Genomic DNA, 15,843 nt, shown 5'->3' with positions numbered 1-15,843 from the left:
TCATAAACGATGAATTATTGGGCCTGGGGCAAAAACTCGTGCACAGTCGAATAAATAACGACAAGAATAACAACATTTAATTGATACCAAGAAAAAAAAAATAATAAAAAAAATAATAATAGGGACATTCGCCGAATCGTGAAACACTCGCTTTAAAGCTGTGAAAAAGCACCTCTTCACTTGCTAGATACTTATGGAAAAGCTGAAACATGCTTCGACACTTGAAGAAGGCATTTTTAAAGATGTTGGAATTTGTTTCGAGTTTCCCTAACCTGGCCAACCAAAGAAGAAAGATGGATGATCTCAAGGTATAGTACACTGTAGACTACATCGTTTGTCTCATTTAGTCATTTAGAGTTTGTTCGAGCGCCGCGTGATACAAAATGTTATTTCCATAACTTTTCTTGAGCACTCTGAAGTTAGTAACCGGTAACACCGAACGTTTCTACGACAGCAAAGCTGATTGTCAGAATTATGTTCCCTTCAGAAGTTGAGTGTAGAGAGGTTTTATGTATAGAGTGTGTGCATTGTCACGCATTAAAACATAAAATCAAACACCGTTCAGTGGATAAAGTCAAGAAATTGTGATAGTATAGACGATAAATAAAGAAGACAGGCCAAGTTTAAGGTTTGCGTTGTCCCAAAGTTGAGATATTCGTCGGAATGTTCCGCGCAAAATTATAGTGCCTAGAACGGAGCCGCTATGTTGGAGGACCTCCTTATAGTCCTCCAATATGGCGGTCGGAAAATAGTGTAAACATCTAAACAACTGATTATCAGAACAGAACGAAAAAAGAACATTTACACAAGCACTTTTCCTAATATTTTAGCTCGTAAAATGGCTAAACATCACGAGATAAGTGTATATTTTTCGATAAACGCGATCTTAGCTTCATGTCATGCACCGCCACAACTGCGCTGACGCTATAGGCGAATCTTTGCTGACGTCATTGTTTACATTTGTCCTCATTAACATACGACTTTGCTAGACACGATTTTACCAGAAAAACTTAAAGAGCTTGTGAAACTTAGTACGTGGTGAAATTTTTGGCTCTTTGGGTATAATGTTCGAGGAGAAATTGGCTTTCAGAAACATCAAAATTTCTGTGTGGCAAAAGCAAGGAATTATATTTGCCTGTATGTGGTTAGGCGCTATAAACAAGTTGTTCTTGTTGTTCTTTTGATAGCCTGCGTAGCAGGCGTATAAAGGGGAGGGGTGGGGGAGGAGGAAGAAAATTCCTCCACATCGAAACGGCGCGAAAAATCGAGAGCCTGAAATTGGTTCAGCACAAGTGTTGCTCTTTTGATCGGAGGAGCTGGCACGGAAGAATTGTCTGCTGTAGCGAGCTCGAGAATTTTTCTTTTTCAACACGTACACGGCCAAATTCAGTGCTTTGAAGATGAGACACGACTGCGATAACACGACTGCGTTATGAAAGGATATCGTATCTCAGTGGTGCCGGTCTTGTCTTTAAATTTTTCGAAGTCGTTAGAAAACGTGCAACGTACATAAATTAGATTGCGCTTGTCGCAGGCGCTTTCCAAACTCTCTCCCTACTGCATTTCCGCCAAATTAAATCCTTGAATATTTTTCTTTCTCCCGGGTACTCTCATTGGTAACTTCTTTTTTACTAAACATATCGTTTTATCTACTGAAACACATAATTCTGGCACACAATACGGTAATCTTTAAATTTTAACTCAGGAAAATCAAGGTTTGATGGTGTTTGGTCGCCAAACATTTCCTGTTTGGACAGGCCTTTAGGCTGTAAGTTCGCGCGTGCAGGTTTAAGCCACACGTCATGTAAAGTCGCTCGAATTTCCAGCCTGCTTGCTCAAAGAGAACAGGTTTCATTAGCAATGACTACTAATAAAACCTGTTATAAAACTGCAGGGTAACAGCAATTTTTGGGAAGGAGAAACGATCGAATTGTGGTTTCGTAACTGAAGTAGACACCGTCAGTTTGTTTGCTTTCTTTGCGGTTTTATTTCGCATCTGATTGGTGGCTACACAATCGACATGTCAAAATCGAATCAAAATGTTCTTTCACAGTGAAGAGAGGGTTTCACGGTTCAGCGCATGTCTCTAAATCACATATCAAAACTCACGGGGTACAAATAGTCTCTAATTGAATTTTGAGACCACGCCCACTTCAACGCCCCACTCAAATCGAGGGCGATTTTCGAACGTTATATCATCGTGCTGATTCTCTGTATAAAAAGTACTCAATGTACCACTGAAATATTAAACTATAATATTATGGCTTTCCATTTTGTATATTTTCTTACGTTAAAAGAAAGTTTTCCCCTTGTCATTTTCACCTTTTCCCCGAGCGGTTCCTTCAAAATTAACAAGGCGTACCAGGAGCCATAATCGGGGACGGAGACCGTAAGCGTGCGCCATTTCAAGTATTGGGGTTGTCTCCATGATATGGGACAATAATTCTATTTTTAGAACAAATTGCGCCATCGCCTGCGGCACACGCGCGTACATGCTGCGAGGATTTCTGCGGATGTCCCGCGGGGGAAATGGCGTCCGAAGTTCCCCAAATTTTTCATGTTTTGACCCACAACTCAACGCGTTTACGTCTGTTGGAATTTTGCTTAATTAAGTATTTTCGTCGTAAGCTGCTCCAGTTTGAGTGAAGTAGGACCGTGTCGAATTTAGGTATGTTCCTCTTTAAGCTTATATATATCGCTGACCAAGTTGTGTTCGGACTTTACATGAGCTGTACATTACCCCAAAATCCACGAATAGCAAGTACAGGGGGGATGACCACTCGATTGATTGCTCTACAATAATCCTCAAAGTGGCAATTTGATCGGTACATTACCCCACTTTAAATTTCGCATATGTTGAAGATTAACAGCTTTTCCATTACACAGCAAAAAACTAGCTGGATATATTTAGATATAGCAGAGCTTCAGGACTTCATGGTTTCCTAGCTCCTCTTACCACACGCTTGCGAGGAATTTGCCAGTCTATCGCGACCGAAAAGTAAAACAAAATAATTGCTAGTTTGAGTTTCGCGTGAATTGTAAGCAACGCTTGATGTTTCATCAAGGCCCAATAACTTTACGTCCGTAGATACTGCTCAGTTTTATTTGTGTAAAAATCCAGTAAATTCTCTGTTGCGATGCGTGTTTTGTACAGTCAGTAAACATGACAAATTGGACTTCCGCCTCGCCGCACTTTCGTGTGAAAGCGTACATCGAACTCAAACAATAACTTTATAGTTTTTAAATATGTTTAAGATTGATAAATGTTTGAGAACATATTAAAAGCTAAGCTGGAAATATGTCAATAAAGCAGAAATAATCAGCAAAGTTACAATGACGCTTTGTTTAATCAACTTCGAATAACGATTTCGATTTCGTTGATCGAGTTATCAAAACTCCTTGTCTATTTTCATTTTCGTAGTGTAAAACTTCACCATGCTTATGTTGCAGAAACACACATGATATTAGTAGCCTTTTTTGCGTTCGTGAAATTTGTTGCAGCATCTCAGCACGAAAGATAACGAAAGAAATCTTTGTCAAGATTTGTTGACAATTGAAAACGCCGACTCGGACTTGAAAGTGCGCGAAACTGCACAATGCAAATGAGCTAATTGTACGCGTAAGACTTTCCTTTCAAAAACTTTTGCAAACTCACCAAACAAGCAGAAACAATAAGAAACCATCAAAAGAGGTTTTGGTTATGATTAACCATTGTCTGAGAAACGAACAAACGCAAAAACATACGCGTAAGCTTACAACAAGCGCGAGCAGATCTTATTATTCATTCCCAGCGCGAGATTGAAGTCTTGTTTTCGACCCTGAAAAACCCACCTTTTTCGTTAGCTCAGAGCATAAAACTACATATAAGCGCCCTGGTTCGTATTCCCTGCCTTATTCCCTGCCATCATGGTGAAAAATACGCAAGAGAATCTCGCAACTCTCACCATTTGATCACGCAACGTGACAGCATCCACACGAGAGCCCCCGACATGTGCGTGGATCCACGCGGATATATGACGTCAGGATGGCGCAATTTGTTCTAAAAATAGAAAAATTGTCCCATATCATAGGTGCGCGCGGATCCCAAGACTTACGGTCTCCGTCCCCGATTATGACTCCTGGGCGTACATGATCAAAACACGACCGAGCAAGGAGTCTTGGGCTATATCTCTTTTACGCAGGCGCAAATTGAAAATATACCGCCAAAATCAAAAAGTGGAACAAATTTCCTTTGTTTTGATGTGTAAAGTGTCGAACAAAAAGCAGATTTGACCTCGTCAAATGGCCTTTCAAAACAGCTATATCTTCCTCCTTTTGCTTTTGTCCAGTTTTATAAGCGTGAAAGCAGTAGGAAAGGAATCGGGAAGCTCAGAAAGTGCTTCGGGGATTAATCTGCCGTCTTTACGTACGAGATCAACAAGTAAGATTTGTAAAGTTGTTCTCCGTAAGAGTGGGAATAAATACACTTTTCAGGCTAGTTTGTGGGTTTTTTTTTTCTAAACTCCGTCCGATAAATTTTCGTTGCAGTTTACTAATCTATACAGTGTCAAAGGAACGTAAAGAAGAAGACGGAGAAAACCATCAGTCGGTCCTCTCGGCTGTTGTAAACAAAGTGTTTGAGCGATCAGGTATACGCGGTGTAATAATCAATAACCGCATTTTAGAAGTCTTCAGGAAGAAAATATTCTGTCTCCAGAAAGCAGTCAAGAGAGCTAGTAAATGTGGGGGAAGGCAATTAAATGCACTTCTTAACAAGTTGGAAACAGGTCCTCGGTATCAATTTAAGGTGTATTTTAACGAGGTTGATGTGCATCAGCTTAAAAATGAGAACAACCGGTTAAGGGGAGAGAAAAGAGCATTAGAAAAATCACTAGTACAGGAGGAGGCAAAGCGATTGCGAGTTGATGAAAAAGCCCGACAAGCTCTTGAGACAGCTGAGAAGAAAGGGGTCTTCTACAGAAAAAGTTTGTGCAATTAGCCAAAAAGGTGATCAAGAATGGCAATGGTAAAGGTAGAGGCCCTGCTAAAAAGAAGTTTTAATGATTATTCTAAGCACCACCAGAAGAGAATAAAAAACCTTTTGAAGGAGGAGTGCCAAAGTACACTGTCCTTTCTTGCGCTCTACAATTTTATTGCCACCAAAATTGAAGTGCTTAACACTGATACTAATCAGTATGAAACTTTTAATCTTGTTGGAGAGGGAGAACTGACATTGACAGAGTCTGATCCAAAGGAATTTACTAATGATGACCTTGATAATATAAATATGTGGCTCTATCTAAAAGATAAGTTCAATATTTCAAACGAGGCCTGGCATGAAATTTCCATGAAAGCCAATGGTGTCCCCAATACCTATTCCATCAAGAAGCGAATCAATGAAATAAACAGCAAATGGGCCTTGAGACCAACTCCAGGGGATGCTGAGGGTGTTCAGTAAGGATTTGCAGAAAGATTGCAAGAGCATATTGTGAGGCTTCAGCAAAATGGAGAAATCAAAGATGGAGAAACTATTAAGATCAAGCTTAGTGGTGATGGAACAAATATCGGAAAGAGGCTTACAGTTGTTAACTTTACTTTTACCATTCTGAATGAAAAGGAGGTGGCGATGGGTGAGAAGGGAATTACATACTTGCCGTTATAAAAACTACAGAGACATACGATAATCTAGAAGATAACCTAGCAGACCTTCGAATGGAAATGTCAAACTTACAGGAAATAAGTGCAAATAACTGCACCTATAAACTTGAATACTTTTTAGGTGGAGACTGGAAATTTTTAGCACTGATCTGTGGTCTAGGCAGGGCAAATGAGGATTATGCTTGTGTGTGGTGCAAGTGTCCCAGGCAGCAACGGGGGACACGAGCAAAAAGTGGTCAATTAATGACCCCACATTTGGTGCTAGAACTATTGAGGAAATAGCCAAGTTTTCGACAGGAAATAAATTCAACTGTAAAGCAAAACCATTATTTGATTTTGTACCCATGGATCATGTAATAATAGACACATTACATCTCTTTCTGAGGATTTCAGATGTTTTGATTGAATTGCTCATAAGAGAGTTGAGAAGAAGTGATGCTATTGAGAAAAAAAAACATGTTCTCTGATGGATTCCCTAGAGATAAGTATAAACACATGGCAAGTTATGAAAAATTTATCAAAAGTATTGGAGTCTCTTTTAACTTTAGAATCAACAAGGAGAGTAAAAAGCTGGAATATAGAGATCTTACTGGACCAGACAAATTGAAACTCTTTCAGAATATAAATATTCCTATGCTTCTTCCTCAATGCAGTCAAAACAAAGATATACAAGTGATCTGGACAAAATTTATGGACATAATTGGTGATTTGAAACTAGATTTTACATCTGAGGATAGTATTGTTGAACTCAGTGCAAGGAGCTATCAAAGCATGGTTTGAGCTCTTCCTCAAAGTGTACCAAGCAAAAGATGTCACTCCCTACATGCACGCTCTACATTGCCATGTCCCTGAATTTCTGTCACTTTATCAGAACATTGCATATTACACACAACAAGACTTGGAAAAATACAATGATAGAGCCTCTAAAGATTTCTTCAGATCCACAAATCACAAAGGGGTCGATGCTCTCAAACAACTGTTTCTGAAGAAAAACAGGATTCAGTTCCTGGAAGCAGCAGGATATGAAAGAGTCAAGAACACTTATGAATGCAGTAGCTGTTCAAACGAGGGCCACAACATCAAGACATGCACATCACCACGTAAACATCGTACAGCTCCGGTTTTCTGTGCACATCTTGTGAAGGAAAGTGGTAAATGGGTGTCCAGATGCCAACTTCAAATTAACTACAATTAATCTAATGCCTGCACCCATGTTACAAAACAAAACAGTCAGGGTAATATCACCTTTCATGTCTGATAACTTGATTCTATTTGTCAAAACTGGAACTTTTGATTATAAATTGCCATTTTCATATTTTTGGCTGTGATGTTAACATTTACAGTTAAGTACAATAGATTATTTCATCTCTTTGCATGGTAGTTGTTCCAGTTACCATCATTTCTTACAAACTGAAATGTAATAAAGTAGCTGTTTTCAATTTCTGATTTAACATATTGCTCCCCAATGATCTTGTATTCTGTGATTGGACTTCTTCGTCCCAGCCAATACTTAATAGTTCCTGGAATGGACTACAATCGGTAAACCATCTTCCCTCTATGATGAATGGCGGGCAAAGTACTCCCAAGACCTTCCATAAAAACATCCTGGTTAACGTTGAGGTCTATGTTTATTTCAGGGTCCTCTCGCACCCCAGACCAAAGCCTTTTCTTTATTTCACGAAACAGTTGACAATGAAATGATTTTGTTCTATCCCGAAGTGATTTTTCCGATGGAATGAACAGGTTTTCTTTACGAACGAACGGAAAATATTCAGATCCTTCATCGTCCCCGAAGGGTTTCCACTCATCGAAGCGAGTGCTGTAGCCAATATAGTGAATTTTCAATCTCTTGTTGGGTTAGTCAACCTCCGGGATTTCAATATCATACAGTTTTGTATCTTTTTTCCGTGTATTGACCTTTTTAACGGGGGTGTATGCTGAGTATTCGTTGCAGAATCGCTTTGGTTCTTTTATCTCTCTCTTTGGCCTGTCCGCCATTTTGAAAAATTGCACCGGGGAGCATGCGCATTACCTGAGGTTAGCGGCCGCGGCCGCCTGGAGCCGAGAAAAACAAATGTCCGCCGCATTGAGGAAAGAGTTTGATATGATACTTTTGTTCGCTTTTTGTCAATATGCAAGCAATAAATTATGTTATCCCTTTAAAAGGACCATCGATAAAAGCCGGAATATGAAACATCCCGGAAAATCCCGGAACATCAAATATTAGAATGATTATATAAAAAAAGTGTATATAGTTAAACAAAGCAAGAACCACGAAAGAGAAATGAGTAAATCAATCAATCAATCAATCAATCAATAAACAAAAATAACTGGTATCAGCTCCGAATACGCAAGAAACGAAAAAAGACAAAAACAAAACAAAAAAACAATGCAAATGACTGCAATGAGTGAAGGCTCGCTACATAAATATTTTAAAGATGATTTCCAGTCCGTATTGTGCAGTCACAGCGCCCTGATGTTTATAAACATTATAACGGCTCACTCGATCGAATGCGAATCGATGTTATTCGTTACGAACCACACACTTCATCTTTAACCTTTCAAATTATTTTCCAGCAGCTTCTTTGCTTTTTGACAGCTGTGAAGTTGTTTCATCAGGTGATATAAGAAAGAACGAAGCATAAAGCTTCCTCCGCTTCGCATCCATAATGGCGGTTGTTTGACACTTTGAATTTACTTCATGTAAGTAGTTGCGAAATGTTTACTTTTTGTGATATCTTACACGAAGTAAAACAAAAAACGCAAACAAACTCTCGAGAATGCGCAGTACGGACTGTAAAATAATCATCTTTAAGTAGCGATGTCGGGAAGGAATGTACAAGTTATCCCCACTTATTCATTCCTGCTAGTTGTTCGCCGTTAGTTAAATCACGGGACGGTCCCTTATTTTTCTGCGGGGCTAAAGTGGTCCATTGCCCCAATTAATATTGTTTTGTTGCTATTCTTTTGTTCTTGGCGAGGGAAACCTGGGGAGAGTACCCTTCCCCGTGGTAGGGACAAGCTATATTCTACCCAGATCTCGTCCATCGTAATAAACCAAGATAGTGGCGGTCGAACTTTTCAATCAAAACGAAAAATATGGGGCTGTAAACAATCTACATCAGTTTCTGATTTCTTAATTCAGTCTCCTACGTCAAAAACATGCGTATACTCGTTTCTTTCCACATGGTTTAACAGGGCACATAGTCTTTTGTCTAAACTAGTTCAGACTACTCGAGTACAGGTGATTTATTAATTTGCCGGACGGAACTTGCTTGTTTCATAATAGCTTTGCACCATAAATTTACGTGCATCGCAAACCACGCAAGTAATTTAAACCACGCCACCAATCCTCTGCAGGAATAAAGATGGCGGCTGTACATTTTACGAGAGCACCATGCGAACCTTACACAGCCCACAAAGTACAAGGAAAGCCATATTTTTGCAGTATTTGTCCAGGTGCTAACGGCATAGTGTATGCTAAGTTTGAAGATGTTAGAACTTTTCTGTTCGTTTTTGAGAGCGTTGTTAAAGTTTTTGTGTGCTAAAACTGACTATGGGTAAATTTACCAGTCGCCATCTTTTTTCCTACGGAGGATTGTGACACTTATAGGAGACCCTATGGCACAGCTGAACGTTTGCTGGCAATGCTCGTTTTCAAAAGTGAGGAGGAGGAAGCGTAGCCGAGTGGTTAGCGCGCCGAAATTGAAATCCTGAGGTCGCAGGTTCAAGTCCCAATCCGAACACTTAGCTGGAGTTGTTTCTCGATAGAGCCCTAGTCGATGATGCTTGTGAATATTCAACTGGTCTGCCTCCATCCAGTTGGGATTTTTGGGCCTCTATGTCTGGTTGATATATTTGTTTCTTTTAGTTGAAGTGGCATGCCTGTCAACTAACTTGGCGTAGCGAAGCGCGTTGACCGCTATAAACAACAACATTCGAACAGTTTTTTTTTTTTTTTTTTAAGTGAAAAAGCTGTTACAACTTCATGGTGTTTGTATAGGTAATCAGACGGTTTCGAGTTCAATTTGGAATTAATTTTTTTTTTTTTTTTTTTTGTAATTTTTATTTTTTTTTCAACATTTTGGGTTATAATACATACAATACAACACAAGACATAACACTAGTTACAATACTTACAATACGTCATAACTACAATAGATTACATACAACAAATTATAATTACTAATCGTAGCCTAATTATACCTAAAGAATATACAATGCGTTGTTTACAATAGTGCAGCTACCCAAATACAGAAAAAAAAAAAAAAAGAAAGTAAGTTAGTGACATGCTGAGAAGGAGAAATTACAAATTAAGCTCAACTATTATTAAGAGATGGCATTAGTTTTTCCCACTTTTTGTAATGTTTATAAAGTTGGTTATTTTTGGTAGCTATTTTTTTTTCAATGTAATAAACGGTTTTTGTCTTTGCTAAAAATATTGTTAATGTTGGTTTGATTTTATTTAATTTACATTTATAAATAAAAAACTTTCCTAGCAGTATCAAGTGATTCAGGATAATAAAGTCTTCGTTGTTGTTGAACACTCCAAACAATATATTTTCAAATGTCAAGGTGTCCAAAGATACATTCTGGTTTGAAAGCCAAGAAGAAAAAGCCCGCCAGAAGTCTTTTGTTGTATCACAATAAAAGAGCAAATGTTCGAGGGACTCGACCTCTTTCAAACAAAAGGTGCACATTGGTGATTCAATCATTTTAAAACGGAATAACCTCTCATTTGTGAAAATTATATCGTTTAATAATTTATATTGGAACTCTCTAATTTTTGTTTCAAGTGTGACAGTGAAAGGTAAAGAATAAATTTTTTTCCAGTCTTCTATAACCTCTGGATATTTGTCCTTCAACTTCCTTTTGGCGGTTGGAGGAGTTTGTTTCTTTGTTTTAAATCCTTTATACAAAAGTTTTGAAGAGGCTTTTAACAGATCCGATTTGGTTTCGTCGATATAAATATACACTGTATCCAAATGCTGTTGAGGATATAATTGCTGATGTTGAATATGTGATTCTTTGATAATTAATCTCCATTCTTTTGGTATGGCATCTACAATTCCTATTAATTTGAAGTACTGGATTGGAGATAGATTCGCTTCCAACACTTTAGGGCTTTCAAGAAATTTACCCGTATCGGATAACAAGTCACCAATTTTAACAATTCCTTTAGTAAACAAATGTTTTTCAAAAAGAGATTTTCCGTGTATCACAATATTCCTATTATTCCAAATAATTTGGTCTACAACATCCTCATAGGTGGCTACCTTGGATTTCTTTAAATTACGAAATGCCTCTAGACACTCTTTGTAGAATATTGGAAGATGAACCGGTAGTTTACTAGTTTCAAAATCACAGAACAGGATGAGTTTTCCACCTATATTTCCAAAAAAGAAATCATCTAAAATAGTTTTCCAAGTGCTGTTGCTCTCTCCTAGATACTTTTTTAAGATCATCACTCTTTGAGCCGATATCATGGATTCAATATCAAGCATTTTTAGTCCTCCATTTTCAATATCATTGATAAGCGCGGTCCGTTTAATTTTATCGTTACCTTTCCAAATGAAACCGAAAATCAGTCTGTTTATCTCCTTGACAAGATCGTTTGATATTGAGATTGCAGTCGCTTTACTCAAAAATTTTGGAATAATGAAGGTCTTAACTATTTGAATCTTACCAATCAGGGTAAGACCCCTCCACTTCCACATACTCAGTGTTTTTTTAATAGATTTGAATATTGAGTCGAAGTTTGCTTTGTCTCGTGATGGTTTGTGATAGTCGAAAACGGTACCTAATATCTTGAATGATTTTCGCACTTTGTGAGTAAAGTCATTTTGTACTAGTTTATGTGGGCCGATACCAAAAACTTCTGTTTTATCGTCGTTAATTCGGAGACCAGAATGCAATGAAAAAACCTTTAAAGTTGTACAAAGTCGCGAATATGCATTTATGTCTTTTAGAAAACAAGTCATGTCATCTGCAAAAAGCGTGAGTTTGATCTCCACGTTTTTGACCATTATTCCTTGTATGGTTTTATCCTGCCTGATTTGACATGCGAGAACTTCCAAAGCTAAGATGAATAATAAAGGTGATAGAGGGTCACCTTGTCGTACACCACGATGGATACAGAAAAGATCTGTAGTAAAGCCGTTATTTAAGATACAGCTGGATATGTTTGTATAAAATGTTTTTACCCATTGTAAAAAATACGGTCCAAAATTGAATTTTTCCAATACTTTAAATAGATATGTATGGTCCAGAGAATCAAATGCCTTTTCAAAGTCAATTGCCATTAGAATACCTGTTGTATTTGTGAGTTTTGCCAATTCAAGTAAATCATCGATTGTTCTAACTGCATCAAATGTAGACCTTCCTTTGATAAAACCATTTTGATTATGGTGAATAAGTTCTGGCAGGATCGGCTCCAGCCTTCTAGCAAACGCTTTGGATGCAATTTTAACATCTACGTTGATCAGTGAGATAGGTCGCCAGTTCTTTATAAATCGTCTATCTTTATCTTTTTTCTCCAATAGGGTAATCATTGCCTGCTTTTGCGAAGTTGATAGTTGCCCGTGTTGGTGAGAGAAGTTTAGAGACTTTTCGAGATACTTTGCAACCACGTGCCAGAACGCCAAGTAAAATTCCACAGTTAAACCGTCACTTCCAGGTGTTTTGTTTTTCGGAAATGTCTTCAATGCTTCGTACAGTTCGGATCTAGTAAGTTGTTTATCTAAAGTCATTTTCTCTTCATCAGACAATTTTTTAGTATCCACTTCATTAAGGAAACGATCAATTGAATTCTCACCTAAATTATACGAGTCTCTATCATAGAGTTTTTCATAGAAATCATGAATCTCTTTCATTATTTCTTTTGGGTCTGTTATATATGAATCATTATCCACGGATAATTTCCGTATACATGTCTTTTTCTTTTTAGCACTTTCTAAATTTAAAAAATACTTGCTATTCTTTTCGCCCTCTTCATACCAAGTCACCCGAGATCTTATGATTGCTCCTTGTGTTATATAATCATAATGGCGTTCGTATTCTGATTTGAGAACTTCTAAATCGCAGAGATTTTCAGCACTTGGGTGTTCGTCACATTTTCGCTGACACTCTTTTAGTCTAATTTCCAAATTTACCAGCTCTGACCTTCTCTCTTTTGCTTTCTTCTTACTATAACCAATCGTTTCATAGCGTATTTTATATTTTAAATAATCCCAGGTAACCCGCGGGTCTTCGATTTCTCTACTTTCGTCTACCCATTCACCGAGTTTGTTTCTAATTAGGTCTACATATTCTTTATCTTCTGACAAACTTGCATTGAATTTCCAAAAAGACGGTCCATAGGTTGAGTTCTCTATACCATTAATGTACAACGTAATGGCGGAATGGTCAGATCTAATAGCAGGGATAATATCGACCTTATCAACCTCTTCCTGTATATTATTTGATATCAACCAATAATCTAACCGCCGTTGAATCATTGGAGTTTTCTGTCTCCAGGAGAAACGTTTTAATTTTGGGTTTCTGATTCTCCAGATGTCTATTAGGTCAAGAGAAAAACATAGATTTTCTATCTTTTTGGACGATTCTTTCAATTTTGGAGATCCTCCCGATCCATCCAAATCTGGGTCGCGGATAACATTAAAGTCACCACCTATTATTATTTTGCAATCAGTGTCAATTTCCAATTTGTCGAATTCGTTCTGTATTTCGTCGTAAAAGATGCATTGTTCGTCGGTCTTATTTGGCGCATAGATATTCAAAAATAAAAAAGATTGACCTTGAACAAGACCTTTTAGAATGATATACCGACCTAGATTATCTTGTTTACATACCTCAAATTTACAGTCAAGCCCTTCTTTGACTAGTGTTAAGACACCTCTGCTGTGTTCAGAACCATGACAAAAAAACAAGTCTCCTCTCCACTGGGATTTCCAGGTGTTTTCCACCTCGGATGTGCTGTAGGTCTCTTGTAGAAAAATTATATCAGCTTTATCCTTCATACACCAATGAAAAAGTGCTTTTCGTTTATCAAAAGATCTTATCCCCCGAACATTTAAGGATAGGATACCAAAATTTAAATTAAGTTTTGTAACTTTTTAAGGACATATTTAAGTGAAAAGGCGAGCAGTTGCAGAGAATGAGATAGTAATCTTTAGTAGATGAGCTAATGAAAAAATTTGCATGTCTCTTGAACAAGAAAAAGGTAAAACTAATTAATATTGAAAAGGAAAAAGAAACAAAAGAAAAACATTTATAACACCTACAACTACAATTGAACATGTATGTAAAACAGTAGCCAGCGATAAAAGCTGTTAATTGCGCTACTAATGGAATAGGTCTTGCACGCATTGCGCTAACTAGATGACACGCATGCAGCTCCATTTTTAAGAACAAGTGTGAATGAGGCTTACATGTTATGAATACCTAGATAGAGAGTTTATGTTCCAAAGAAATTAGAAGATTCGTATACCCTCAATAAAAAGTTTGTCCGGCTCTGATCTTTTGAAGAACGCCGATTTTCCGTCTTCTTTTGCTTTTTTGAACTTAGGCATTAATTCCTTTCTGCGGTCCACAATTTCTTTCGGAAGGTCTGGCGATATTCCGAAACCAGTTCCTTTCAGCTTTCTTGCACTTGACATGACTCGCTCTCTGTCGGAGTATCGCAAAAAACGTGCGATTATTGGTCTTGGTTTTTCTTGCGATGGGTCGCGCTTGCCAATGCGGTGCACTCGTTGATACTCAAAAGAATCCGCCTCGCTGATGTTAAGTTCCTTCTGTATAAAGCCAATTAACACCTCTTTGACATTTTCTTCTGAGAGGTGGAAAGATTCAGCAATGCCGTAGAAGCGAAGGTTTTCCCGTCTTTGATACACCTCCATATACAACTTCTCGTTTCTTAAGGCCTCGATCTTTCCCTTGAATTTGTTTTCGGTGTTTACTGTATTTTCTTGGATAGTTTGTTCCAGAAGCTTTACTTTCTTCTTTAAATTTTCTATCTCTGTATTTGCGAACGACATTCCTTCATCTAACACCTTCAGTTTTGTTGTGGCGTCCCTGCTGAAGCTTTCAAACTGCTCAGCTTTATCCTGTAACTTGTTAACCTTTCCATCGACCACTTTCACAAAACCCTCAAGGATGTCCAATTTCTTTTCCATGTTGTCTAACTTCTGCAGAACAAGGTCTAGCTTCGGCATTACAGAATTAGCCAACTCCACGGCAGCGGCGGTTTCGTCTTCTTCGCTCGATTGCACCGTGTCAGACATGTGCAACTTGACTTTGGCTTTCTTCTCCAACGGTGAAAGGGATTCTTCTTCCGACGAGTTGGATACACTTCTCCAAGTTGGCCCAGTTCTCTCTACATGAGTTTTTCGTCTGAACTTTTCTCCTTTTTCTGCCATGTAGAGGCCTCCATATACGAATTTTGAGCGGAGCTAGCAAAAACACGTCTATACTCTACCCATGCTCGGCCCAATCCCCCATTTGGAATTAATTTGCACTAGTGAGTTTTTCAAAAAGCTGAAATTGCACGAGCCGCTTCGGCGAGCGCAATTTCAGCTTTTTGAAAAACTCACAAATGCTAATTAATTTCAAATTGAACGAGAAAAAACGTATTCGTTATCATTTTACGTAATATCATTGGCTTTGAAAATTTCCTATTGTCTTTCAGCCAATCATAATGTGTAATTCACACTGGTGTTACACTTTTTTGCACTGGTGTCACACTTGAACTGCACTGCTCTCAGCCAATCAGAATCGAGTAATTTTTTCATGTATATTATTAGTTATAATAATCTGTACGTTCTGGAAGAGAGAGACAGTTCAATACAATACAACATGACAAAACATCCTCTGCAATTTGTTGTTCTCGATATTTTATTTGCTACATCGACAAACACTGAGCTGTTCTTTACCGAGTAGTTTTTGTTCAGCAGTGGGCAACCAAATATTAAAATAAAATGTAGGTTGGTGTATTGATACAGCTGGTTTTAGGACGTAACTTCTGTAAACAAGGTTTGTGTATCTTTGGGAGGGCATAGAAAGCGGCTGAGTTAGCCAGTAGTATTTTTAAAAGCCAAATTTGGAACAAAAAGAGTTTCCGTGGCAATTAAAATAATTTAAAACAATGGCCCATATATTTCCTGATTTGAAAATGAAATAAGGAAAATTCGAACACGAAGAAAAACACTG

General features: G+C 37.9%; 1 protein-coding gene and 1 pseudogene across 2 annotated transcripts; one reads left to right on the top strand and one right to left on the bottom strand.

The window, feature by feature from the left end:
* Positions 1-4,281: 4,281 nt before the first annotated feature.
* On the top strand, positions 4,282-8,119 carry LOC145495699 (uncharacterized; annotated as a pseudogene). The gene is made up of 3 exons (XR_014050461.1): positions 4,282-4,420; positions 4,528-7,626; positions 7,675-8,119. The product of XR_014050461.1 is annotated as an uncharacterized LOC145495699 (transcript).
* Positions 8,120-13,382: 5,263 nt separating this feature from the next.
* LOC145494799 (uncharacterized) lies at positions 13,383-15,134 on the bottom strand. Its single transcript, XM_081474371.1, has one exon. It carries the CDS (start codon positions 15,051-15,053, stop codon positions 14,109-14,111), a length of 945 nt encoding a protein of 314 aa, XP_081330497.1. The 5' UTR covers positions 15,054-15,134; the 3' UTR covers positions 13,383-14,108.
* Between the last annotated feature and the right edge of the window lie 709 nt (positions 15,135-15,843).

Source organism: Orbicella franksi, chromosome 8 (genome assembly GCF_964199315.1).
Source record: "Orbicella franksi chromosome 8, jaOrbFran1.1, whole genome shotgun sequence".
Classification (NCBI taxonomy): Eukaryota; Metazoa; Cnidaria; class Anthozoa; order Scleractinia; family Merulinidae; genus Orbicella; species Orbicella franksi.
The sequence above is the reverse complement of the archived record's forward strand: the minus strand, read 5'-3'. Positions and strand labels throughout refer to the sequence as shown.

Bases quoted from the DNA above. Each gene is read 5' to 3' on its own strand.
- LOC145494799 (XM_081474371.1), bottom strand. From the start codon at position 15,053: ATGGCAGAAAAAGGAGAAAAGTTCAGACGAAAAACTCATGTAGAGAGA.